General features: G+C 41.8%; 1 protein-coding gene across 3 annotated transcripts in view; it reads left to right on the forward strand.

The window, feature by feature from the left end:
* Positions 1–27,170, forward strand: part of PCCA (propionyl-CoA carboxylase subunit alpha) — a 283,684-nt gene that overhangs the window by 240,764 nt on the left and 15,750 nt on the right. For all 3 annotated transcript variants that reach the window (XM_057402101.1, XM_057402102.1, XM_057402103.1), the window contains one exon: positions 26,608–26,748. In XM_057402101.1, coding sequence (XP_057258084.1) covers positions 26,608–26,748 — 141 coding nt within the window. The remainder of the gene's footprint in view (positions 1–26,607; positions 26,749–27,170) is intronic.

Below are 27,170 nucleotides of genomic sequence, written 5' to 3' on the forward strand. Positions count from 1 at the left end.
ATCCTGTATTTCCAGCCATAACAACTCCAAGACAATGAAACAAGAAATTTCTCCTCACATGGGATTTTTGTTTATGACGGAATTTTTTTTGTCACTGAAGATCAGTGGGATAAGCAGAAGGCTGAGTGCAAGGGCGGGCAGCAGTTCTCCAGAAACAAGACGTAATGACCTGTAAAGAGGGCCTCGGATAGGCAAAATACAGTCTTTCTTCTAGACAAAGTATGTAAAGCATAATACTGAACTGTCTCAAAGTCTGTTTTTCTAGTCCATAATGTATGATCTACAGTAACATCCTTAGTTACTGTCTGTAGGAAAGCTGATTTTACCAGATAATCTGAATGCAGAAAAGTAGAGGTGGTTCTGAGAAATTTTAGACTTTCACCAGTGATTTTTTTGAGCCTTTGCTGTTGACCCTCCATTTCATTGGAGTCATTATCTGATGACTATGAAATACTTAGTCCCCAGAACGTGTCAAGGAAGCAATTACCTCAAATCAGCTCTTGTTCAACTTAGAGCTAATGAATAACTATTACAAACTAATCAGTGCTGTAATGGTAATTAGTAAAGTGGGTAAAATAACTGGAAATTAAAATGATTAAACTTGCCTGTTTGGAATTCCACATTGAGCAGTGAGGAAATGATGTATTGCTCGAATCAGAAATAATATATAGTCACTTATGTATTTATGTTGCCATGTCACTCAGGCAAATACTCTGCATTTCAGGTGTCTAGGAGGACATACACTGTAGTGATGACCAGGATTGTCCAGAAGCTTGAGGAAAATTATGCCTTGTTAATCATCATGGGCCCTTTCATCCCTGTTCTCCTTCACCCATCTCAATTCTGTCAAGCTCCTGCCCTACTACTACAAGCTCTTCCTTACTCAAAGACTATGCAAATGTCTTTGGTGCATGCCTTGTGGATGAGTCCTTATCTGCTGGCCCCACAGTCCCTGATCCTTTCCATACCTCCAGGTCCAGGAATGTCTTCCTTAGATAAACTGCCTGTAGAAAATTCAGAAGTTATTTATATTTTGCCTCAGGCAAACTCCGGTGCCATGGAGAAAAGCCATGAACTCTGTTCCAACCATCCATTACCAAGTTTATGAAACAGTGGCTAATTTTGTTTTGGGTTTGGCTTCCCCCCCCCGAAGAGGCTCTTATGAAGAGGTTCTTCCTATTATCCCACCATGGTAAAACTACATAGCTGTGCTTCCTTATGCATAATTTGGGCATACACAGTGTATATGCTCATTTATAAATATTGTTTCTAAAGGTTTAACTTAAGTGATGAAAGGGAAACAGTGTAATGTAAATATAAAGGAATCAGAGGAATCAGATTATGATTGCACTTTGTATGTTTGGGTAGTAAGGTTCTGCATGCAATAAGGAAGCTTAGTCTGTTTTTTTTGCCTGTATGTAACTTCGTTGATGTGAATGTTAACTGAATTAGTGGAATTATAAAGCCAGTTAATGACTGGTATTTCAAAATAAATAGGCAAACATTGGGAAAATGAGGCTGGGAGGAATACAAACAAAAATGAAAAACAGCAGAGAAAAGAAAACATATTCCTTGGTGGTGGTTGTTGACTGCTGGATGCTAAGTTGCTGTACTGCCCCACTGTCAAACCTTCAGTTTTGTGGACTCCAGCAGTTACAGTAGGTCTTCTGTGTTGAACATATGTTGTATTGATTATTGTTTGTCATGATGGGCACTTGAAATGTAAATAACAGAAGCTTCTCTTCTGCTTGTGGTTTAATGTTTTAGGGGAAATAATTTTAAACATAGGTTGTTAATTGCGATTCAGTTTTATTTTATTCTTTAAACTAGGTATAGCATACTATTTTGGGGAGAATCGTGATGGATTATGGTTGACATGAAGATGTTTTTATGAAACACAGGTAAAGAGGAGGAAATAGGGATGACACATGCTGGTTTGCTGTATTTTTTGCAAGCAGACATGAAAACAATGGTAGATGTTTTATGTGATCAGGTGTTATTTTTTTTAAGGAAAGGAGCTACTATAATTTTCATGAATTCACAGTTTTTTTTCCAGGAAAGCCAACTTCAGTCTTAAAGCACGTCCATAAAAAAGCCATGAAGTTGTAGCTGATTTCTGAAAGATGTGAACTGTCAAGACTGTTTATATTTAAAATCGCCATTCACCTCTCTGTCCTTAAATGTATAAGAATGTGCCAGTGTTACTCTAAAGCATTCTGCTTTTATTTTCTTGGCTCTTACATGAAGAGTATCTGAATACTAAATCAGTAGTAAAACATGAGTTCAAGTGTGCTACGGAAGTGCTTTTTTTCAGTGTACTTCCTAGAATTTTCTATGAAGTGAAAGTAGGATTCCTCAGTGCATGTAAAGGCTGAGGAATTTGTTAGAAAGAAGAAGCGGTATCTTAGGAGCTGGGAAAATGACTGGTGCAGCATGAGTTCAGAAATAGAGCAAGCTAGCTTAAGTTACTGTAGGAACAATGAGGACTGCCATAAAGAGATTAAAAAGCTGAAGGACTGTGAGGACTCAAGGACATATTTTATGAGGGAGAAGGAGCACCCAGAAGACCAACTGTCAATGAAAGGAAGTAGTTGCGGAAATCTGTATCTGCTGTAATGCCTTCTAAAAACTCCTTTTCACACATTTTACTTTAAAATTACCATAAATGAAATGACTTTGCCAAAGTCCATGTTTTGACTTCATTTTGAAGTTAACAGAGAAGCTGTGCCAATCTTGTTGATGTTAGTTTTGTTTTCAATGTATGTAATATAACTTAAAATTATTCTTATATTAACTGATATTACAGTAACACATTGTTTTCTAAATGAAAAAGGATATCTTGGGATATCCTTGCAAGAACTAAAGCTTTTCTTTCTCACTGTTTTGAACAGAACAGATTGAAATTCATGCAATGTGCCCTTCACAATACAGTTGTCTTTCACATGGTACTTGTGTGATACTTAAGAGTTCAAACAATCATGCAATTCAGGGAATGCTGAGAATCTCTGACATTTCTTTCCTAAGTTTTCCTCTTTTCTGTCTGCTGTCTCGTGCAGTGTAACATTGTCAGAGGATAATGGTGTTCAAAGTGCAGTGGTGCTGCCTGGTAATTTTCAGATGGTTACTGTACTGGTTCTGACTATGAAATTCAGATTCTCCTTATATAAAACCTAAAAGAAGAAGTAAAATGCCTTGAAGAAAACTCAGCCTTCACTTCAGTTACAATTCAGTCATACACCAGAAAACTCACATTTCTGAGTATTGATTGTGTCCGTTTACCGCAGCAAAGTGCATTCATTGATAACTACCTGCTGGTATTGAATCAATCTTGTGTGAAGCACAGGGCATTATTGTCAGGTAGCATAAATAATATTGATTGTATTTTAAAATGAATACGGCATAGGAGAAATTAATTTGATTCTACAAAGTCATTTAATTATGTTCTATCAACTATATAAGAAGCGAAGGTCATACAATAATATGATATCATGAAGCAAGTTACAGCTGCAAGCTTTAGCAAGGTTACCCCTCCACAACGGCAGTAAATATATTTTGGTTTTGTTTTGTATTAAGGGAGGAAGAGAAATGCAATGCCTTTAATCGATTTTAAAGTAGGGTCCCAATTGGTACCAAATCCTGGAAGTGGAGCTAAGGTCTTCACTGACTGCAGCAAAATGGGTCCTTCATTATGTTGTAGGTCAGCAGATTTTGAATCTTCAAATATTTTTCTGACTAATGTACTCTGCTGTCAAAACTCTTTACCATCCAAAATAAGCAAATTATCAGGAATGGGAGAAGGGAGTTGTGTTGATTATATCTGGATCATCTTTCAAGCTATTTACTGTGGAAAAAGTAGCAAGGAAGGGCAAGTGCAGTAAGCTCAACTACAACAAGCATGAGTAATAATGAGGCCATGGACATAGCCTCGAAATTGCTCTTGCATCTATCCCCCTATGGTGATAATGAGCTATATCACAGTAAAGTTGAAAAACAGCAGCATCTAAAGCAATGAAACTGTGAAACACAGAACCCTTTTTGGATTACAGGCAACCATGCAACCGCAGTGTAGTCGTTGATCATATACCCCAAACATTGTCTTCATAGGATGTACAATTAATCTTGAAGCCTTAATACATGATAAAGTAACTTATCAATTCTCACATACCATGTGAAGAGAGTAGGAGACACTGAGAATTCTGCAGTACTTTTGACCATTGTCTCATTTTAGATATTTAAGATCAGATTACTTGCAATCAAGTTGTAGCCAGTTGAACAGAATTCAGCACTTTTGGAAATAGTAGTGATCTGGAGGAATAAAACCAGTTGTCTGTATTTGAAAAGGAGGCAGAGGTTGTGAGCCATGTAACTATAACTGATGGAAACAATTATATATTGAATGAAATTTCTCTGAAGGAAGTAATCCATAGAGAAATGAAGGTAGATGAATAATTATCACTAATGAACATTACAGAAATCATCATAAACTTTAGTATGATTATATATACTATTTTTTATAACAGTACTTCAGTTTTATATATTCAGATGCCTTTAGGCATCAGGCTTAAAGGTCCAGAGGACCTCAAGTGCCTAGTCTGGTAGGTACAAGAAGTCTCACAGAGGTGAGACTGACTGGTCTGTAATTCCCCAGGTCATCCGTTTTCCCCTTCTTGTAAATGAGGGTTATATTTCCCTTTTTCCAGTCATTGGGAACTTCACCTGACTGCCATGATTTTTCAAATATGATGGCCAGTGGCTTAGCAACTTTATTTGCCATCTCCTTCAGGACCCGCGAATGGATTTCAGCAGGTCCCATCATCAGGTCCCATTCATCAAAGTCATAGTGATTAGAAGGTAGAGATACTTACTTTTTGTAGCTCCTCTTGCTGCTGAGAGCACTTGCCTAGAAGGCTGGGGATAGGGGTTGTGTGCTGACTTCCACTGACTTCCATTGCTCTTTTCCTGCAGTATGTCGTAATTGCCAAGTCTTAGGGTGGTAGAGGGAGAAACCTCTTCTTCAAGTACCCTGTAGTCAAATTTGTAAATATTTAAATTACTGAATCCATTTTGAAGTACAGAGTGCTAAGCTGCATCTTGATTGTACTTTCAGTATATCTAACCTGCTTGGTCATGTGTGTTGCAGTTTTAGTCACCTACTGATGGAAGTCTTCCTGTAGCACCCAGAGCAGGATTGCCTTGTCATCCACATTCCACCCATGTTGGATGCATTGAAGTTTGGGTTATTTGTTTTTTTTTTTTTTTTTTAAAGAGAAAAGAAAAAATAGAGAAGAAAAATTTTTGTGCAATATGTCTCACTTGAATATTTTATTAGTAAATTATAAGATTCATCTGTTCAACTTTGATCTTATCCCACTGCGAAATGTTCTCAGTTCTATTTCTTTGTAAATTTGACAGACAAAATGGGAAACTCTAAAGCATCAGGATAACCTGCCTGTTTCTTCCTATCATTGTACTGAGTAGTGAGAGTATTGTGACAGATAAAATCAGTACTTGTTATTTCCAGTCTTGCAACCCTTTCCTTCTGTTTGTCCTCATTTTACTCATTTACATGGCAGTGCTTGGGTATTTGTATTTCTCAGCAGCATTCTTTGTTGTTCCTAGTTTCTTCTCCTATTCCCACACCAGGTTTATATAATTATTGATACACAGACTCACTCAGGTTGCTATTTATGTCAAGTGTGATTAACTGGTTTGTTGAAAATAGCTATGTAAGTATGGATGTCTTGCCCTACCATGTTGACGCTGCTAAAATTCATTCTAGTTGACTGATTTTCACCTTGTGGTTAGTGGATCACTCCTTCTCCTGGAGCAGAGAAAATCACTGTATGAATAACAACAGACTTGAAAATGAGTTCAGATTTCTTATAAATAGTGGTTTTGGTTTTTTGAAGCAAGGAACCACAGTTAAGGAAACATAACCAAGTTCTGTTGTTCAAACAAGTGCCCTACAAGTTGCATTTCATCTTTTAAACCAGGGGAGAAATTAGGCTGCTGACCCTGGAAAATAGCTCTTGGGCCTAAACCAGTAGTAGCTGAAGTCCAGATCTTCTGTAGGTTGTCTGAGCAGTCATTCTGTTGGATTACACTCAGAAAAATGCTGGTGTGAGAAATAAACATAGTTTAGATACTTAATAAGATAGAACAGATGCATAAAATTGTCTCTAAAAGTAATCCTGTAATGGCAATTGCAAATATATTTCCCATGGTATTAAAAAAATGATTGTTCAGTGAAGTGAAGAGTAGGACTGATAAAATATTTATTCAGAGTCCGTTATCTTTGTGTTTCATTTGCATTTAAAGAAATATTCCTAGCTCTCTTTCTCCACTGTTTTCATTAGGATTGTCTGAAACAATTTCACCCGATTCTTTTAATTGTTATGTCAAAAACTGAGTCAGGAGCAGAGATGAAATTGGAGAGATCAATACACTCCGTGCTCTGAATGCCTCACAAAACCTCAGTTTAAGTAAAAAAATAAATACTAAATCACTCTAACCAGTAACTTAAAAATATTGCCCTGAGGACAGAGGTTAAATCAGTTATGAAGTAGTAGCCAAAGCTCACACACTAATAACTTTGGGAGGGGGTGGGTATGAGTTGTTAGCTGAGGTGCTCTAATCTGGTCTTGGTTTGGGTGATTGCATTCTGCTGCACTATCAAGAGTATTTGCACACAGTAATTGCTTCATGCACCATCCCAAATCCACTGATAAATGTTGCTGCTAGGTGTTAAATGACTCCCAGGACTCACTTCTTACCTGAGCCTCTTACATCACTGTTATGTCTTTGGGCTAAAACAGCTCAGTCATAAATTCTGTGTGAGTGAAACATTTATAAATATAAGCCTGGTTTTGAAATAGCTGCTCCAATTCGTCAGCACGCATAAGGGATGTCTGACTACGTGAGTGCTTAAAGCTGAAAATGAGACGCTTGCTAGTCTGTAAAAGTTTTCTTTTTAAAATATTTACTATCCATTTAATATCATTTTTTCTATTTTTTTTTCCTGTCTGCTCTGAAATATTTTATGTGTTACGTGCAATGTCAGTTGAAAGAAAAATGTAGACGTGGTCTCTGGAGCAGAACTCAACCCTGTTGACTTCTGGATCACATCTGGGCTTGAGGAAGGGAGTAGCTGTATTACTTGGTGTCCTGGGTTCAGCAGTAGCAGTCATGTTTTTCCTTTGTGTTAGCTGGTGCAGTGCTGTGTTTTGACTTCCAGCCTGGGGACAGTGTTGGTGAAGCCGATGTTTTTGGTTGTTGCTAAGTGATGTTTACCCTGACCAAGGACTTTGTGAGGCTCATGCTCTGCCAGGGAGGAGGGGAAGCTGTGAGGAAGCAGAGATGGGGCGCCTGACCCGGGCTGGCTGGGGAGGTATTCCATACCACAGCACGTCATGCCCGGGGTGAGGGGTAACTGGGAGTTACCCGGAAGGACACGGGCTTCCGGGTGGGACTCGTTTTCTTGGCCGGTGGTATTGTATTCTCTTCCCTTGTTATTTCCCCTTATCATTGTTGTCATTGGTGGTAGCGGTGGTGATTTGTGTTGTACATTGGTTGCTGGACTGTTCTTGTCTCAACCCATGGGAGTTGCACTCTTTTGATCCTCCTCCCTGTTCCTCTGGGAGCGGGGAAGCGGAGAGCCCCGGTGTGGGGGGGAGGGGACGGACCTCGATTGTTGTCAGCTCGACACCACTCACTGGGAGTGAGTGAACAAGTTGCCTGACTGGGTTTAAACCACGACACTTGGTTATGAGGAGGTGTCCTGGGTTCAGCAGTAGCAGTCATGTTTTTTTTCCTTTGTGGTAGCTGGTGCAGTGCTGTGTTTTGACTTCCAGCCTGAGAACAGTGTTGGTGAAGCCGATGTTTTCAGCTGTTGCTAAGTGATGTTTACCCTGACCAAGGACTTTGTGAGGCTCATGCTCTGCCAGGGAGGAGGGGAGGCTGTGAGGAACCAGAGACGGGGCGCCTGACCTGGGCTAGCCAGGGAGGTATTCCATACCACAGCACGTCATGGCTGGAGTGGGGGGTGACTGGGAGTTACCCGGAAGGACACGGGCTTCCGGGTGGGACTCGTTTTCTTGGCCGGTGGTATCGTATTCTCTTCCCTTGTTATTTTCCCTTATCATTGTTGTCATTGGTGGTAGCGGTGGTGATTTGTGTACATTGGTTGCTGGACTGTTCTTGTCTCAACCTGTGGGAGTTGCACTCTTTCGATCCTCCTCCCCGTTCCTCCGGGAGTGGGGAAGCGGAGAGCCCCGGTGTGGGGGGGAGGGGACGGACCTCGATTGTTGTCAGCTTGGCACCACTCACTGGGAGTGAGTGAACAAGTTACCTGACTGGGTTTAAACCACGACAGTTCTTTTGGCGCCCAACGTGGGGCACGAGGGGTTGAGATAAGAACAGATCTGACTGGATTGATAGTCACTAGTCACAATGCTGATTTATTGGCTCTCAAGGTTGTTCCTCTTGATCTCACAGTTTCAGTATATCGTATCTTACGTCCATCCGGTATTTGCTGTATTAGTGTTTTTCAAGTGTGGGGCTTGGGCTAAGGTTTTTGTCCCATTGTACTTTATGGTAATGACTTGTAAGACAATAGAATCATTGATCATGAAACTGATCTGGCTTATGTTCCCAGTGTGGTCACCACCTTTATACTTTGGGAGGTATATGATGGAGGTGCTTAGCAATTACACATCTTTTTGATCCTTCTCAGGTGCTCAACCTGTGAAGGAGACATCCTTTTACCCTCCCAGTCGTCCCCCCAGACCATTTACATTTGAGAGTTTTGAATTTTTTGAATGGCCTTTTAATGCTGTTGAGACTTGTTTGCTGATGGTGATGGGAATCACCATGCTAACACGCATACAGAGTGTGTTTTGCCCACAACTGATTTCAAGAGTTAAGCAGAGTCAGGTTTGGGTCTTGTCTGGGGTCAAACGACGATGTAGGAGGACCGAGAGATTTTCCCTGAGGCTGGACAGCCATGAGTGGCAGGGTGTGTGGGATAGTATGGGCAAGTATCTAGGTCAGTGGGCCCCTCCAGTACTTTGGAATTTCACTACCGAACAACTGCAAAATCCAGAAGAATTAGTAAAACACTTAAATGAGGTGTGTGGTCATTCTGGCCATACCAGAGATGGACAAATCACGGCAACATGCTGGGGCTTGGCCTATGCTTACAGGGCCTTGTTCAACACTATCCAGCACCTTCAAAAGGAAAAGAATGTCGGCGGATCTGAGGGCAAAGTGACAGTCGCTACTCAAACTTTGGCTGCAATGAACAGCACAGCTACCCCAGCAGCAAGTACAGCAGCTGCTCAAACTTTGACTGCAACAGACAGCGCGGTTACCCCAGCTCCAAGCACAGCAGCTTCACCACCCCCAGCAACAAGTACAGTTGCTACTCAAACCACAGTGATAATCACTGCAGCCAAACCAGAGGACCACTTCGTACCAATATCGGTTGCCCCTGTACACAAGAGGACAAGCAAAAAGGAGGCAAAAAGGGTGAAGCAAGATGAAGAAACAATGAATTCACCACCCGGTCCAGAATCTGATCAGGAGTCATCATCACATGACGAAGAAGAAGAAGAAGAGGTAACTTCTCGACCTCGGACCTCAACCGAGCTGCGGAATATGCGAAAAGATTTTACCCATCAACCAGGGGAGCACATCATCACCTGGTTACTCCGATGCTGGGACAATGGGGCCAATGGTCACGAACTAGAAGGTACAGAAGCCAGGCAGCTGGGATCACTTGCTAGAGAAGGGGGAATTGACAAAGCAATTGCAAGAGAGAAAAAGTCCCTCAGCCTTTGGAGGAGGCTCTTGGCAGCTGTGAAAGAAAGGTTTCCGTACAAGGACGATGTTACGAGTCGTTCGGCCAAGTGGACTACTATAGACAAAGGCATCCAGTCTCTGAGGGAATCGGCCATCGTAGAGATGATCTATCACATCAAGCGGAATAACGGGGATACACCTATAGATCCAGATGAAGTTGAATGTACACGACCCATGTGGCGAAAACTTACACGGAATGCACCGTCATCATATGCCCATTCATTGGCAACAGTAACCTGGAATGACATAGTACCACTAACAGTGGATGAAATGGTTCATAACTCCGAGAGTTCGAAGACAATCTCACCCCTTCCATCATCTCAGCTGTGGAAAAACTGTCCCAGGACCTCAAACAATTGAGGGACGATCTATCTGATTTATCCAGCTCCTCACATGTACCAACACATGTCTCAGCTATTAACAAAAGGCGTCCTATTGTTCAAGAGAGAGATACAGGAGGTATACGCCACGGGGTACCCTATGGTTTTACGTGCTGGATCACGGAGAAGACATGACAAAGTGGGATGGAAAACCTACTTCAGCTTTGGAGGAATGGGTGAGTGAACTGAAGAGGGGAGCAAGGGCCAAGACTGATCGTCCCATGAGAGCTACGGCTTCAGTCTCTGGTGAGCAGTTTCCCAGATGGAATGGAAGAGCTGATTTTACTCCAGCTCCTGTGATAACGAAGAATAATCCCTTTCACCACGACTTAAGTGTCCAACGCTGTGACGACCATTAGAGGGGCCCTGCCTCCAGCCAGGTGGAGGTAGGGGACAATTGGATTTACTGGACTGTGTGGATCAGATGGCCTGGCACATCAGTCCCACAGAAGTATAAGGCTCTAGTAGATACCGGTGCACAGTGTACCCTGATGCCATCAAGCTGTCAAGGGGTGGAACCCATCTATATTTCTGGAGTGACAGGAGGATCCCAAGAGTTGACTGTGCTGGAGGCTGAAATCAGCCTGACTGGGAGGGAATGGCAAAAGCACCCTATTGTGACTGGTCCAGAGGCTCCATGCATCCTCGGCATAGACTTCCTCAAGAGAGGGTACTTCAAAGACCCAAAAGGGTACCGGTGGGCTTTTGGTATTGCTGCTTTGGAGACTGAGGAAATTGAGCAGCTGTCCACCTTGCCTGGTCTCTCAGAAGATCCCTCTGCTGTGGGGTTGCTGAAAGTTGAAGAACAACAAGTGCCAATTGCGACCACAACAGTGCACCGGCGGCAATATCGCACCAACCGAGACTCCCTGATTCCCATCCATCAGCTGATCCGTAGACTGGAGAGTCAGGGGGTGATCAGCAGGACCCGCTCACCCTTTAATAGCCCCATATGGCCAGTGCAAAAGTCTAATGGAGAATGGAGACTAACAGTAGACTATCGTGGCCTGAATGAAGTCACACCACCATTGAGTGCTGCCATACCGGACATGCTAGAACTTCAGTATGAACTAGAGTCAAAGGCAGCCAAGTGGTATGCCACGATTGATATTGCCAATGCATTTTTCTCAATTCCTTTGGCAGCAGAGTGCAGGCCACAGTTTGCTTTTACTTGGAGGGGTGTCCAGTTCACTTGGAACCGACTGCCCCAGGGGTGGAAACACAGCCCTACCATTTGCCACGGACTGATCCAGACTGCACTGGAACAGGGGCAAGCACCAGAATACCTGCAATACATTGATGACATTATTGTGTGGGGCGATACAGCGGAAGAAGTCTTTGAGAAAGGGAGGAAAATAATCCAAATCCTGCTGAAAGCCGGTTTTGCCATAAAACGGAGTAAGGTCAAGGGACCTGCACAGGAGATTCAATTTTGGGGAATAAAATGGCAAGATGGACGTAGACAGATCCCCACAGATGTGATCAACAAGATAACAGCAATGTCTCCACCAACTAATAAGAAAGAAACACAAGCTTTCTTGGGTGCTGTGGGGTTCTGGAGAATGCACATCCCAAATTACAGTTCGATTGTAAGCCCTCTCTATCATGTGACCCGGAAGAAGAATGATTTTAAATGGGGCCCTGAGCAGCAACAAGCCTTTGAGCAAATTAAACACGAGGTAGTTCATGTAGTAGCCCTTGGACCAGTCCGGACCGGGCCAGATGTAAAATGTACTGTACACTGCAGCTGGGGAGAACGGTCCTACCTGGAGCCTCTGGCAGAAAGCTCCAGGGGAGACTCGAGGTCGACCCCTCGGCTTTTGGAGTCGGGGATACAAAGGATCTGAGGCCAGCTATACCCCAACTGAGAAAGAGATACTGGCAGCCTATGAAGGGGTTCGAGCTGCTTCGGAAGTGATTGGCACTGAAGCACAGCTCCTCCTGGCACCCCGGTTGCCTGTGCTGGGCTGGATGTTCAAAGGCAGGGTCTCCTCTACACATCATGCAACCGATGCTACATGGAGTAAATGGGCTGCACTAATTACACAACGAACTTGAATAGGAAATCTCAGTCGTCCAGGCATTCTAGAAGTCATCATGGACTGGCCAGAGGGCAAAGATTTCGGAATGTCACCAGAGGAGGAGGTGGTGCGTGCTGAAGAGGCCCCACCATATAATAAACTGTCAGAAAGTGAAAAGCAGTATGCCTTGTTTACTGATGGCTCTTGCCGTATTGTGGGAAAGCATCGGAGATGGAAGGCAGCTGTATGGAGTCCTGGACAACAAGTTGCAGAAACTGCTGAAGGAGAGGGTGAATCAAGTCAGTTTGCCGAGGTGAAAGCCATCCAGCTGGCCCTGGACATTGCTGAACGAGAAAAGTGGCCAGTACTTTATCTCTATACTGACTCATGGATGGTGGCAAATGCCCTGTGGGGGTGGTTGAAGCAATGGAAGCAGAGCAACTGGCAATGCAGAGGTAAACCCATCTGGGCTGCTGCACTGTGGAAAGATATTGCTGCCCGGGTGCAGAACCTGGTGGTGAAGGTACATCATGTAGATGCCCATGTCCCCAAGAGTCGGGCCACTGAGGAACACCAGAACAACCAACAAGTGGATAAAGCGGCTAAGATTGAAGTGGCTCAGATGGACTTAGATTGGCAACATAAAGGTGAATTATTTTTGGCCCGGTGGGCCCATGACACTTCAGGCCATCAGGGCAGAGATGCAACATATAGATGGGCCCGTGACCGAGGGGTGGACTTAACAATGGACACTATTGCCCAGGCTATTCATGAGTGTGAAACATGTGCTGCAATTAAACAAGCCAAGCGGTTAAAGCCTTTTTGGTATGGAGGACAATGGTTGAAGTATAAATATGGGGAGGCCTGGCAGATTGACTATATCACACTGCCACCAACCCACCAAGGCAAGCGCCATGTGCTTACCATGGTGGAAGCAACCACCGGGTGGCTGGAAACATACGCTGTGCCCCATGCCACTGCCCAGAACACCATCCTGGGCCTTGAGAAACAGATTTTGTGGCGACACGGCACCCCAGAGAGAATTGAATCAGACAACGGGACTCATTTCCGGAATAACCTTATAGATATTTGGGCCAAAGAGCATGGCATTGAGTGGGTATATCACATCCCCTACCATGCACCAGCCTCTGGGAAAATCGAACGGTACAATGGGCTGTTAAAAACTACACTGAGAGCAAGGGGTGGGGGAACTTTCAAGCACTGGGATACACACTTACCAAAGGCCACCTGGTTGGTCAACACCAGAGGATCTGCCAACAGGGCTGGCCCAGCCCAGTCAGAACTTTTACATATTGTAGAGGGGGACAAAGTTCCCGTGGTGCATATGAAGAATTTGCTGGGGAAGACAGTCTGGGTTATTCCTGCTTCAGGTAAAGGCAAACCCACTCGTGGGATTGCTTTTGCTCAGGGACCTGGATATACTTGGTGGGTAATGCGGGAAGATGAGGAAGTCCGATGTATACCTCAAGGGGATTTGATTTTAGGGGAAAACAGCCAGTGAACTCAATTGTATGCTGTTGCCTGCTGTGTAATACTTTTATAGCCCATCAGCTAGATGTCTCCAGGTCACAAGCGACTGGCCCTGACTTCCCTCCAGCCATCATCCCAACAGAGAATGAACTTTGAACATCATGGACCGAATGGACTCAGCAGCATTATAGGGATTGGTCCATGCACTAAGAAAATGATCTTTTCCTCTTGGTCTGTGTGTATATGGATGTATATATATATGGGAGAGCGATGGTGTATTGAAAATGTGGGATCTGAGCACGACGTGAATGGTATGGAATAAGGGGTGGATAATGTCCTGGGTTCAGCAGTAGCAGTCATGTTTTTTCCTTTGTGTTAGCTGGTGCAGTGCTGTGTTTTGACTTCCAGCCTGAGAACAGTGTTGGTGAAGCCGATGTTTTCGGTTGTTGCTAAGTGATGTTTACCCTGACCAAGGACTTTGTGAGGCTCATGCTCTGCCAGGGAGGAGGGGAAGCCGGGAGGAAGCAGAGACGGGGCGCCTGACCTGGGCTAGCCAGGGAGGTATTCCATACCACAGCACGTCATGGCCGGGGTGAGGGGTGACTGGGAGTTACCCGGAAGGACACAGGCTTCCGGGTGGGACTCGTTTTCTTGGCCGGTGGTATCGTATTCTCTTCCCTTGTTATTTTCCCTTATCATTGTTGTAGTTGATAGTAGCGGTGGTGATTTGTGTACATTGGTTGCTGGACTGTTCTTCTCTCAACGTGTGGGAGTTGCACTTTTTTGATCCTCCTCTCCGTTCCTCCGGGAGTGGGGAAGGGGAGAACCCCGGTGGGGGGGGGAACACGGACCTCGATTGTTGTCAGCTTGGCACCACTCACTGGGAGTGAGTGAACAAGTTACCTGACTGGGTTTAAACCACGACAGGAGGTGCAACAGCAGAACTCTAAACATGTTTTTTGAGCCAGGGAGGAGGATAGAATATGTGTACCTTCAGTGTTTTGACAGATGATCAGGGGTTTCAATTGCCAACTTGGATTTCAGTGCTTCAGTTGGGCGTAAGTGTCCTGCTTTGGGTATATAAGTCTTTTTTTGGATCTAGCCCTTAGACACTAGCAAGGATTGTCTTGTAAAGTTTGAATTATAAAAGCACTAGTCTCTAATTTAAAAAAGTGTTTTAAGTCCTACATGAATAGTGCTGCTATTAATCATAGATGCCACAGCATGTATTTCAGAATTACAAAGATCAGAGAATGTGCATCTATTGCTAACGTAGATATGCATCGTAATGCCATGAAATGATCCCTGGAAATATAATGGTAAGAAACAAGTATAATACTGGTGCTGTAGCTGCAATTTTGCTGATACTTGCATGATGATTTAGTATCCAGAATAATTAAGAACCGTAATTTAAAATTGGTTTATTTCATGTCATAAAATTTATAGTTTCTGTGGATTTTCATAATCTTACCAGCAGTCTTGTTTGTTAATTTTGTTGCATATGAAATCAAATGTAAGTTTCATTAAACTGAGGAATGAAAAAGTAGAGCACAACTTCTCCTGCATTGTTTAGTAGTTTTTCACCAACCCCACCCTGAAGAAGACAGTAAGGATGAGTGATCCATTTTCCAAACATTTTTCCAGGAGGTATGTCTGTATTAATGTGCAGTGTAGTGACTCACTTAGTCCTTATCTAATTTAAGGTTCCCACTGAACTATCTCGGATGAGATCATGAGTTTACTGAAACTGGTGGGACTACCAACCGAAACAAGTCCAGGTCAAAAACAGAACCACGATTTAAAGCCTAACTTGAAAAGTAATGCTGCTGAATCAGTTGCCAGGCTATGTAATTGCTGTGGTGTGAGAGTAGAATGTTTAGCAGAAAGATGTGTAGAAGAGGTTATCACACAGTCTGTGTAAAAATGCACCATCGTAGATGTCTTGATTTCTCATACCTGTGGCCATCTTTTCTCACAGCTTCCCTTCATGACCAGCGAGACTCCTTTGACTTTTGAGTTTGCAACAGCCTTAGGAATGCAAATGGACTTGCCCAGGTTCAAGGGGCTCCAAATTTTAACTTCCCTAAATCCGTATTTAAATTCAGAGAGCTTCGTAAACTGAATCAGATCTCTGCAAAAAGGCCTTGGGCTCCTATACACATTTTTCTTTAGCTGTAGATGTCACTGTGCTACCTGCTGTACAAAACAAAACAGAAAGGTGCTGTGGCTTACAAAGTAGTATTTGGAAGCACTCCAGGGCAAATTAACAGACCAAGCTCTAACCAGTGCTTGCCCAACCATTAGAAGACTTTGTAAGCAGTGAAAGAATGCAGTTTGCGCTGAAATTTTCTCCCTACGAATCATAGAGACTAAACCCATTTTTGCAGTTAGTGAAAGATCAGACTATCTAAATGTTCCCTATGGTTGTAGGTAGCCTCACAGTGATTGAAAGGCCTCTGTGCTATGCCTTTTTTTTTTTTTTCCATTTAAGTGAGTGCCAAAAGTAGTGCTGAGCTTGAAGGGGAGTCAAACATTTATTATTATTCCCTTGCCACTCAGAGGGGGAAAACATTGGTGTCTAGAAAATCAGGTAGCATTTGCTTGACGTTTCTGTAAATCAGTTCTACTCAGTAGTTTGGTTTGGTTTCATTTGGGTTTTTATTTTATTTTTCTATGCTGTGCCCCAGGTCAGACAGTACTTTTCAAAAAGTACTTCCTTACCAATCTTTCTGAATAACTTAGAAACTTGTAGTTAACTGAAAGGAACCAGGCTGAAAAGTAGCAATTATCCTCCAGGCATTGGGTTGTTTTATAATTGGTGCTATAGCTTTACACATCTTTGTTAGATTTTCCCTTCTTTTAAGTCATTACATTGACCTCTAGTCACATCAAACTCTACAGGTTACTTTTGTGAGTTTTGCACAGTGTATTATAGATGGACTTGCTTTTTTAATGGTTGTAAGAATCCATCACTCTTAACAAATTACTTTGTTATGGACAGATACACAGTTCATTGCAACCTTTATTAGTTGGACATCTGTGTAACTCTTCTCCTTGGATGGTGAGCTCCAGGACAGTTGAACCAAACTGTTTAAAGTTTAGAGGCTTGGTCATACTGATATCATTGCCACAACCTAGAGCTACTTTCCAACAGGAGGAGAGCAAGTGGCTACTTATGAGGCAGAGTATTTTTATTTTCAAAATACTGATCCATTTTGTCTATGATACAGTTAAAATCTCAAGGGAAACAAATGTAGTTACATGCAGGTAATAGAGATAGAGGTTCAAAGTGGCAGCACACTTTGTCTTGCCTGCTGTCACTGAGTCTGCTCCATCACCTTTTCCTGCATGCATCCTGTGACACTGGTCACTAAAAGTTGATCGTGTGGTGTTTTTCTTTGGTTTTGTTGGTTTATTTGTGGGTGTTTGTTGTTGCTTGGTTTTGTTTGGTTTCTTGTTTTTTGGTTTGTTTTTTTTTTTTTTTTCTGGGGGAAAGATTTGAGGGAGGTATATTTTTTTGAAAAACAAACCTAAAAATCCATTTCATTTTGCAACCATATGCTTGTCCTCAGCCACACAGGTGAAGAGTGCAGTTCTTGTCAGTGATTATATTTTTAATGTTATACAAAGATCAGATATTCTTGCCCTTTTAAAATACTTGTACAATTATTTTATTATTATTACTATTATTATGTGTAAAAACCCACTGTAATATATAATGGGGTTAGTCAGGTTTAACCATGCTGTCTGTATATATCTGATAGGACATATTTTTTCCTACTCCAGATTTCATATTTAGGGGGTATGATTTTGTACTCAGGCATGTGATTTGACTCATACTAACCACAAGTCCTGGTGGCTATTGTTGGCCTGGTTGCATGTGAAAAGTTAGGGAAAAGCCTGCAGGATTGGGACACATTTCAGAATACAAGTAGTTGCTTTTTCTTGTGAAGACTTTTCATGCTTTTTTCTAACAGATTTTATCAGAGAAATGTAGATTATTCCAGTGAGAGCCTCTGGTGTTTTGAGACAAAAAGCAAGTTGCTAATGCCATATCTAAACCATTTTCATGAAGTTGCAAGTGTAGTGGCAGGAACCTTTTTCTAACCAACTCACAGCTGAGTTGAGGCAGTAATTTGTGTGTACGTATGTTCCACATGTGGTACTCAAGGCAGTTCTCCCTGGCTTTTTCATTAAATAGCAGATATAAAGTGAATGTTTGAAGTATAAGTTGACCGTATTTGAAGCATAAGAGTGATGAAAGTGATGCATTATGTCACTGTAATGTATTGACATTATCAATTATATGTTATTAAACAGCTTAGCTAACTGAATGATTTACCTTGTGTTTAACTGCCTTTTTCAATTAAAGGTAGCAAATGCTGTAGAACTGGGGCACAGTCATAGAAACCATATATTTTCTCCTGTTAACACCAGCACTGCTGACATGCAAGTGATGGGAGTGTTGGCATTTTGCTGCAGGCTCTAATGGGTTAGTTTAAATGGTCTAAAAAAAAGTGATTAATGATTAGGAACAGGACTGTTACACAGCTTCACAGCTCTTTTCCTCAATGCATTTCCATTTATGTCAACTAGCAGCACACTTGGGAGGTGTTATTTCAAAGTAGTCAACACAGGAGGGTTTTTTTTTTCCTTCTGCCATTTGTTTCTATTTCACAGGTCCCTTTGGTTGGCCAGATATAGCTAGTGCTTCCTTAAAAGTTGTAAGCTTCAGCGGTAAAGGAGGGTAATCCACAGGCTTTGTGTGTCTGGTGACTAAAATCTAAATCACTGAACTCTACTGTAATTTCAAAACAGCTAATGTTGTCTTTAACATCACTCTACTTACTCCTGTTTAGTGCATTGTGTTGGAAATAATTCAAAGGTTCCTCTCAAAGTAATTGAAGCACTTCATCAACCAATATGCAATTCTCTTCTGCTATTCATTTGATTTTGCAGCAAGCAGTAATTTGTACATTAGTACTTGCTTGTTTGTAACGAGTAACTGTCCACCCCTAAGCCCTCCTTTATATACATGGATACACATAAATATATATTTGCTATTTGTATTTATTTGGGAACTGAGGTCAATAAACAGTATAGCAACAGTTTACCTCCCTCCTCTACCAAGTAATACTTAGCTGCCAGTAGTAGAAAAAACAGGTAGCTCCAAAAGAAAATTAAAAAAGAAGTTGGAAACCTCAGCATTTCATTCTTTTTAATGAACCTTAGGACAGTGAGTTGTCTAGTAGAAATAGTACATTCACTTTGCTTTTTTAGGCTAAAACAGTATCAAACAGTGAAGAGTAGTGGGGAATTGAACACTCACAGGGAAGATACCTTGTATTTTTTGGGAGCTTACCTCACAGTGCTAAGATCTCAGAGCTCATGGCTGAAAGTTTGCATTTGCTGTTAAGTATCGTGTTGTGTGGGGTGAGGGGAATGTGTTTTCTTAGAACAGGACATTGAGTAGTCGTTTAGTTGCTAGCATTTTGTCTTGGCATTGCGTTAGTGATCAAAGTATGAAGCTGTCTTAGATGCGTACAAGCTCAACCGGGTTTTCTGAAGAAGCAGCTTAAGAAAGAAATGTATACAATAATAATTTGGGACAGATGGGAGATGATTTAGGGTGCAGTGGCATTGACTGCATGTATACTAGAGGCACTCTTTTGCAGAATAGGTGTTATACAAATAGATTTGCAGTGTGTGCTGGGGAAGAAGCACAGCTCAAAGGTGGGCATGTCACCCTATTGGCTTGTCCTTGAATGTAGCACTCAGGACTGTAGCTTCTCTTCCTTTCTTAATTCTATTTTTAGTTTAACTTTGCCTCCAAACTAAGACTTGGGCAGGCATGCTGGTGGCTCCTGGTGTGTATTTGTCACTTCTTGGTAACTTTCACTCAGTGGATTGACTTTAGCCAAATGTAGCAGAGGGGTGAGGGCCCTGAAAGCATTACAGTCCAACCCCTTCTGTGTATAAAAGATGTCCACTTGTAGGAGGAAGCTGCAAGTCCTCGTGGTAGGGATGGAGGGCAGAGGGTTTGGTCAAACTCATGGTTTATTTAAGGCGAGTGAATCAAGGCTGGGGAGTGCAGTTATGAACGCCACCAATGAAATGCTGTTACAGAGGTGACAAACAGCTGCCAGCCTCATCTGTGAGAGAGCAGGCTTGGTTAGTCCTGGAGCTGATGCAGCTACTTGTTACTTCTGAGAGATTCTCCTCTCCTGCCTGTGCACTATGGTGTAGTGTGTGTGGTGGTAGTGGTGTGTCAGCGATTTTCTTGTCTGTGTATGCACGGGCTAAAATACATGTAGTTGTTACTACAGGTGTGTAATGCTGCTTCCCTTCCTCCTCATTATTATTTCATTTAACGTATCAGCAGCCTCTTGAATGGTTCTTGGGTTGTTTGGTTATTTGGTTTTTTTTTTAGCACATACATATTTTCTGTTTAAAAGCTCCAGTTTCTAGTCCACAGATAGTCAGGGGACATCTCCTTCGGATAGTTTGCAAGTGCTACATATTAAACTCAGGCCCTCAAAATCCAGGCAGTGTGGTGACTATTCCCAGGCATGCTTAGCCTGCCACTTGTCTTTTGGAAGTGCGTGTTGAGGTTCATTGCACACATTTATTCTTCAGTTTGTCCTTGGCTCGGATTCGCCACAAAGATTCTGTTCTGAAACGATGACGTAAAATATATATATATTTTCTTTTTCTTACGCATCAGTGCAACACTTTTCCTCCTGTAGTTCATAGTAGTACTGCTTGTGGGCGGCTTTCAAAGGAATCTCATCTCCATATGGTTTTACTCGATAATCCTTTATCCACCATCTTCAGCTCTCATTCCCTTGCTTTCTTGCCTGTGGCTACGTTTCTATCTCTGCATCAATTAGCACAGTGATTTATACAACAAGCAAGCAGTTTAGAGGTAATGGTACACAATTAACATCTCATTCCACCATAAAGGGTATGCTAAATACCCCAGTCACTGCTTTCTCTGCCTGGAATTGAAATAAGTGTTTGTCCTAATTCATATGCTATCTGATGTGAAGTGGGCCTGCTTTGTACGGCACTACACCATTAATCTAATTATAGATAGCTGCAAATGAAGTGCTGTCTGAGCACAGAGACTGAAGAAAATAGCGCTTTTGTCATTTAGCATGACTCTGTGAAGCAAGATCGCACTTTACGTGGCAGCATGGCAAAATGGAGATCTGAATAATATTGCCGCCTGTTGCATCTTTTCTAATTACAACGGCGTTGTAAACACGACTGGGCGCTGATATAAATAGAGCTGTAGATACGCTGTCATGTGGGTTGGAGGAGAAAATCCTTGGTGTGCTGTTGTATTAAATGATGCATCCTGATTGACAGCTACCTTGAGACTGCGCTGATGGAGTTGTCAGAGCAAGATGCTAGCCGGCTGCTCCAGCGGCTCCAGCTGCGTCAGATGCGGCGGCAAGGCGGGGGTGGGGGGGCTTCTCCGCCCTTCCCAGTCCCCTCGCCGGGCTCGGCTGCCCCATCCTAGCTCCGGGAGAAGGACATCCCCGCGCCTTCTGCCCGCGCGGTTTCGGTTCTGCCTCCTCAGCCCCAGTCTGAAGTGGAGGGAAGATGGTTTTGCGCGGCTTTAACCCTTGTTAGGGTTCTCTAGAGTGTTAATTATGTATCACACAAGGAATGGAAAGTGGGAAATGTGGCTGAATTACAGTTCTAATTAAGTTGCTGCTGCTGGAGCGTGTACTGTGTGGTGGTGAGGCTTCTTTCTTTTTTTTTCCTTTCCCTTTTGCTGATACTAAAGACTCATGATTTTGTGGCTGTTCTGTTTCTTTTCTTTTTCCCTTTTATTTTTTCCTTCGTCCCCTTTTCCTGTGTTCCCCCCCCCCCCATTTTTATTTTTTCCTTTTTCCATTTCTCGTTTTTTTTTCTTTATTAATTTTTTTAACTTTGTTTTATTGTTTTCTGTCTTTCTGTTTACAGTCTCTCTAGCATGTTGAGTGCTTGCTACTCCATTAGACCGAAAAGTGCCATTATTTTGTGCAGGTGTTAATGCCAGTCCTCACCACCACCCCCCTGTGGAATTAAGTTAGCGCTGAAACTCCAAGCTCAGAAAAAAAAAAGCTCTGTGATTTGAAGCATGTCATCTATCTCCTTGCTGAGTAAGAAATCCTTGACTCTGAAAGAAGGTGCCCCCTGACACCTTCAAGTAATATGGAATAAATACATCGTTTACCTGTTCATGTGCTATGGTGGAAATCGAAGCAAGGGTATGGTCACAATGTTAAATATGTAAAATGGTTAATGAAAAGGCAGCATGCTCATTGCGCTCAGCAGTGGAACGTTGCTCAGTATTGCTTTAAATGAATACCGAACAACATACTACGTGTGAATCTGTGACATCAAACCGCAGGTGACAACAGTTAAGTGACGCGAGGCAGGATGCTGGTTAGGAATGTTAAAGGGAAGTTATGTGGCCACAGTTAATAAATTTCACTGATTCTGAAAATGAGACTGTAAGGTCAGTGAATATAATGAAGATGCACGGCAGATGGTTTCTATGCTGAAATCTGAGCTACATAAGATTTTCAGCCTTCTAACCACAAGAACGACAGACATTTGAAAAACGTGGCTGAACATTTAGGTAGATCATACTGAAAATGCACATCTGGTCAGCAGTTCAAATACTGCCATAAGTAACATATGGGTAGTGATACACTAGGTTGCTCTATAAAAGCTCCAATGGAGTTTGAACATTTCCAGCTTCTGGGGACATGAGCTTTGGGTGTACAGGGAAGATCATATTTGGTAAACTAATGTGAGATGTAACAGAGTGCAGTTTTGAGCATTTTACTGAAGGGTTTCAATATTCTGTTGTACACGGCGAGAGAATTGTATATATCCAAATTACAAAACTCCTTATTTTAACCAAAGATGGGGGCAGATGTGCCCTGGCCACTTTTTTCTGTAGTAGCCAGTCTGCTGCTTCCCTACTGACCTGGGAGATCAGTAGGATATACATCTACAAAAAGCCTCCACAAAGCCCAGGGGATAATTTTCACTGTATTTGCTTTCTTTCCCACTGCCTTACTCCTTTGCACGGCTATTATTACACCTTTTTGTTTTCTTCTTTTTTGTCACGGAGATTTGGTCTGAGAGGTAGGTTTTTATTACATACACATCCAGTTCATTTAGTGGGAGAGGTAGGAGAGGATACTGTTACCCTTAGAAAACTATTAAGTAACATCGCTTTTCCAACTGTAATTTTTGTCAACGGATTGTGGACTTCCAGCAGTGTTGTGAAAAAGAAACACCTGTTTTCTGTGCCATCAAAAGCTGTATGGCTTCTTTTGGGTACCTCTTTATTGACTTGACTTTGGTTGGAAGAATTAGGCTCTGAAACCTGGCAGAGTGGAGCAGTGGCTGGTGACAACTACTCATCAGTGTAGATCTGATGGCTAGCAGATTTCCTTGCTCTGAGAGTCCACATGCAATTTATTTATGACTCCAACAGATATTTCTTCTGGTTTAGGCCAGTGGAAACCTTCTGGTCTCTATAACCAACTTCACAGCCTTCCCCAACTCTTCCTCCTGAGGATAGAGGAAGAAAATCCAGACCTCATTTGCATTCTGTTAGTAGGGTATCGAAACTTTGTATGTTTGGTGTTGCCCTCACTAAATCAAAGGCGTAGCAGCAGTGGTAATCATGATAGAATGCGGTATATTCTTAATTGTTTTTGTTGTAGCAGCACTGGCAGGCATGGTTTGACATGGTATTCCAGAGTTTTGTGGCTCTCACCAAACCAAAAGCTGCACCTGGATTAGGTGAACAACCCCCTTGGTCCCCTCTGCATAGCTCATCCCCCACGGATGAGAAACAGCCTTGCAAAGGGACACTTATGCTCTTATTTAGTGGGGTCCAGCCAGCAGCAGAAATACATCAAAGGTAATCTTAAAGAAGGAACCTTTCTTTGTGACTTTGTCTTTTAATATTCTGAAAGGTCATTTGTGAATCAGCTGTGCCAAAAAAGGCCTTTCCCCAGAAGTTTACTGTTGTTATTTTTTACTTTTTGATTACAGTAACTTGCTTATCCCCCAAACAGGCTAAAGAACAATAAACAACTACAAAAGGAAAAGGAACAGCTCATCAATAACAAAGACCTACGTTTTAAAGCTTTGAGTATACTGACTCTTACATCTCACTCCAAGCAAAGCAGGAGTCCTGCAGAGAAAGGAATCTAAAAGTTATGAAAATTATAAAGATAGTAAAAACAATGTTTGTAGAGATATTTTAACTTGGTGTGGAGAATTCGGCTTTAAAGTGCAGCGGACTGAGGAACATGGCTTTCCTCCACTGCTGTACATTGTGGAGTGCATAGGGAATTCTGTATTTCAGTCCCTATGAAATACTGTAACCTAGATGAACGCAGAAGGCCTAGCTTTCACTTTTTCAGTTTTGTAATTGGGCAGCTCAGAAGTGTTATATGTGGCTTAAAAACCTAAATGTTAGCTAAGCCTAATGCTTTGAAATCGTATCAAAACAGTCTTGTACAAGAGGTAATGACCAGTACAGACCACAAATCTAACTTATTTCTGTGTTGTTTCTTTTTTCCTTTTTTTAATTTATTTTATTTTCAAACTCTGAGTACAAAGGCGACACTAACCATGGATACTGAAACTGTGCAATTTGGTGTAATTATATTCCCCCCCATAGATTTAATGAAGGACTTTTAAGTACAATTTATCTTTGATAAATAGTCCCTCTGCACAGAATGTTTATTAGATTGACAGCAGAATACACTCTGCAAGCTTTTTTTCCTCTCCACTTATGACTCAGATGAATTCTAATAGGAGTAAAAAGCTTTTATTTGCACAGTAATTTCACTTAAGGATCATATCCTTCAGAAGCTGGCAGACACTTGTATGTCTTGATTGCAAAACAGACACTCAAGAATAAAGAAACATGCATAAGATGTTATTATTTGACTTGTCACACTGCTGCAATTCTATTTGCAACTTCTGTCATCAAATCTTCTGTAGGCATCACCTCCCCTCTCCCTACAGCATCCATGCAAGTGTGCATACATGCACGTGTATCACACACATGTGCTTTACTTTTAGAAAAAGCAACTGCAAGGAGCCCACCATATTGAATGTAGTTGCTTATGCAGGAAGAGCTGTATTTGGGGTTGGAAAGTGTGAGTGCCACAGTCTTAATTGTCATGATGATGCCTGCAGGAGGCTTGGGAGCTTTTTGCATACAAAATGGTGCTGGTTCCCCTCTGCCACATCAATTGTAACCAAGGCATGTGTTTGGGAATAAGTTCTGAAATCTTTGGGTGCCACATACAGCTTCAGGGGATATTGTGACATTTTATTAGTTTACTGGGGTGGTGGTGGGGGATCGGTTCATTTAACCATGTGCTTATATATCTGATTAGAAGCAAGTATTTCTAAGTGAATGGATGCTCTGTTCATTGCACATAATCTTGTGTGTCCAAGCGCCATTTATAGAGGATGGTAATCCTCTGTTACTTTTTAATTTGGCTTTGAAAGCTGCGTTTTAAAGCTGTCATTATAGAGTTAATCACCTTTTGCATGTATTTCTAAATACCTTATTCTACTCTCTACAGAAGCAGAAGGTAGAGTCCCCCTTTACCTTCACCATAAGGATATCAGATTTTTTCTGTCTGGGTAAAAATGAAAAGTAAAGACATTTTATTGTTAATAAAACAATAGCTAATTGTTTTGGAGGAAAACATACTGTGCAAAGCAAGGTGTTGAACTTTACATCAGCAAAATACGCATTTGAATTGTAAATGCAGTTCATCCAGTGCTTATTATTAAAACCTTTGTTTAAATTTTTGATGAAGTGTGGTGCTGGTCTTCACTCGTTGGCCTTGGTGAGCCAGGAGTTTCACGCAGAGACCTGCTGCCATCTACTGGCTTTTTGCATTCATTTTCCAGTGCACTGGGACAAATGGGAAGGCCATCTGTCCAAGTGCAGCGAATTATCTGTCAAAGTGATTACAAGTTTGTAAAAACTAAAAACCTGGAGCTGAAATTACTGCACACACACACATGTCTTCAGCAAGGTGTTGTTTAAAGGGATGCTCTCAGACCCCCGAGGGTCACCATACTTGCTTCCATTTATAATTGCTATAAAACATCCTAGAGAAAACATTTTTCTTTCTTTTTTTTTTTTTTTCCCTCAAGGTAGATAACAGATGCTGAACAGTTTTTATTGCGGAAAAGGTGTATTTGTTAGAACCACAATGTTCCATCATTCTGCCCGTGCGTGAAAAAATGGAATTGAAATTGGTTTTAATCACAAAATCTAAGCAAGTTATTAACTTCAAACATTAAATATGTGATAAAAAGAAATGCTTAAAAAGTAAACACAATGTTTAAAATCAGTCATGTCATTGAAAATCTGGCAGACTTGCCCAGAGGCTCAGTTTCCAATTCATCACAGCACTGGAAACGAATCCCTCGATACTCCTTATCCTCTAAGCATCATGTGTCATAAGCACAATGATATTCCTGTTTGCTTTTTGGTTTTCTTGTTTTTTTTTTTTTAATTTTTTTAATCTCCCTTTTCACCCCCCAGTTTTAAAATGAACCTGACATTACTGTACCTGATTCCTTCCGTCTGTATGCTCATTGCTGCACTTTTGGGTTGCATATTTTTCCATGTCCTGAAAATGAAACTCTGAATAGAGATTTCAAACAGCGATTTTTAGACACTCCTGTGAAGAACAGACAACAGATGTATTATATAAAAACATGCCGTAACATAGAGCAGATTATTGACTGGAATTCACCAAGGTGCAGTTTTCTAAAACATTCCTCTTCTTATTCTTTAGTACAAATTACAAATACTGACGAAGGTTGCTGCAGAGATGAGCAAGTACATGCCAGAGAAAGCAGCAGAGGACACCTCCAGCATTCTGAGATCTCCCATGCCTGGAGCAGTGGTGGCAGTTTCTGTCAAGCCTGGGGACATGGTAAGAAATGTGATCTATATATCTGCATTTTCATTACATATTCCACACAAACTTCTCCTTGGTGCAACTGAAATGACGGGTCACAGGTTGGGTTTTCTTTTTCACCTGTAGAATAATGTGTGCTGAAGGGTGTGTGCTGCTTGTCATTTGAGTTATGAAAACTAATAGGGAAGCACAGTTTAAATTAAACTGGCTTTAAAAGGAACATTTTCAGCTGGGTACAAGTCCGCAGCTGAAATGCAACCAATAGCTTGTTTTTTTTCTATCACGAAGCTGGGGAAGGGGTGCAAGGGGGGAAATTTGTGTGTGTTTGTATATGTACATGTAACTATACGTAAGGATGTATCCGCTGCTAGTGCTAGCAGGAAGGAATTTTTGATTTTCTGCCCTGAAGAAATGATAATATTACTAAACACAAGGGA

This window comes from Pezoporus wallicus, unplaced genomic scaffold (assembly GCF_028554395.1).
Source record: "Pezoporus wallicus isolate ANWC-B61680 ecotype Strahan unplaced genomic scaffold, APGP_CSIRO_Pwel_v1 contig_6520, whole genome shotgun sequence".
In the NCBI taxonomy this organism is placed as follows: Eukaryota; Metazoa; Chordata; class Aves; order Psittaciformes; family Psittacidae; genus Pezoporus; species Pezoporus wallicus.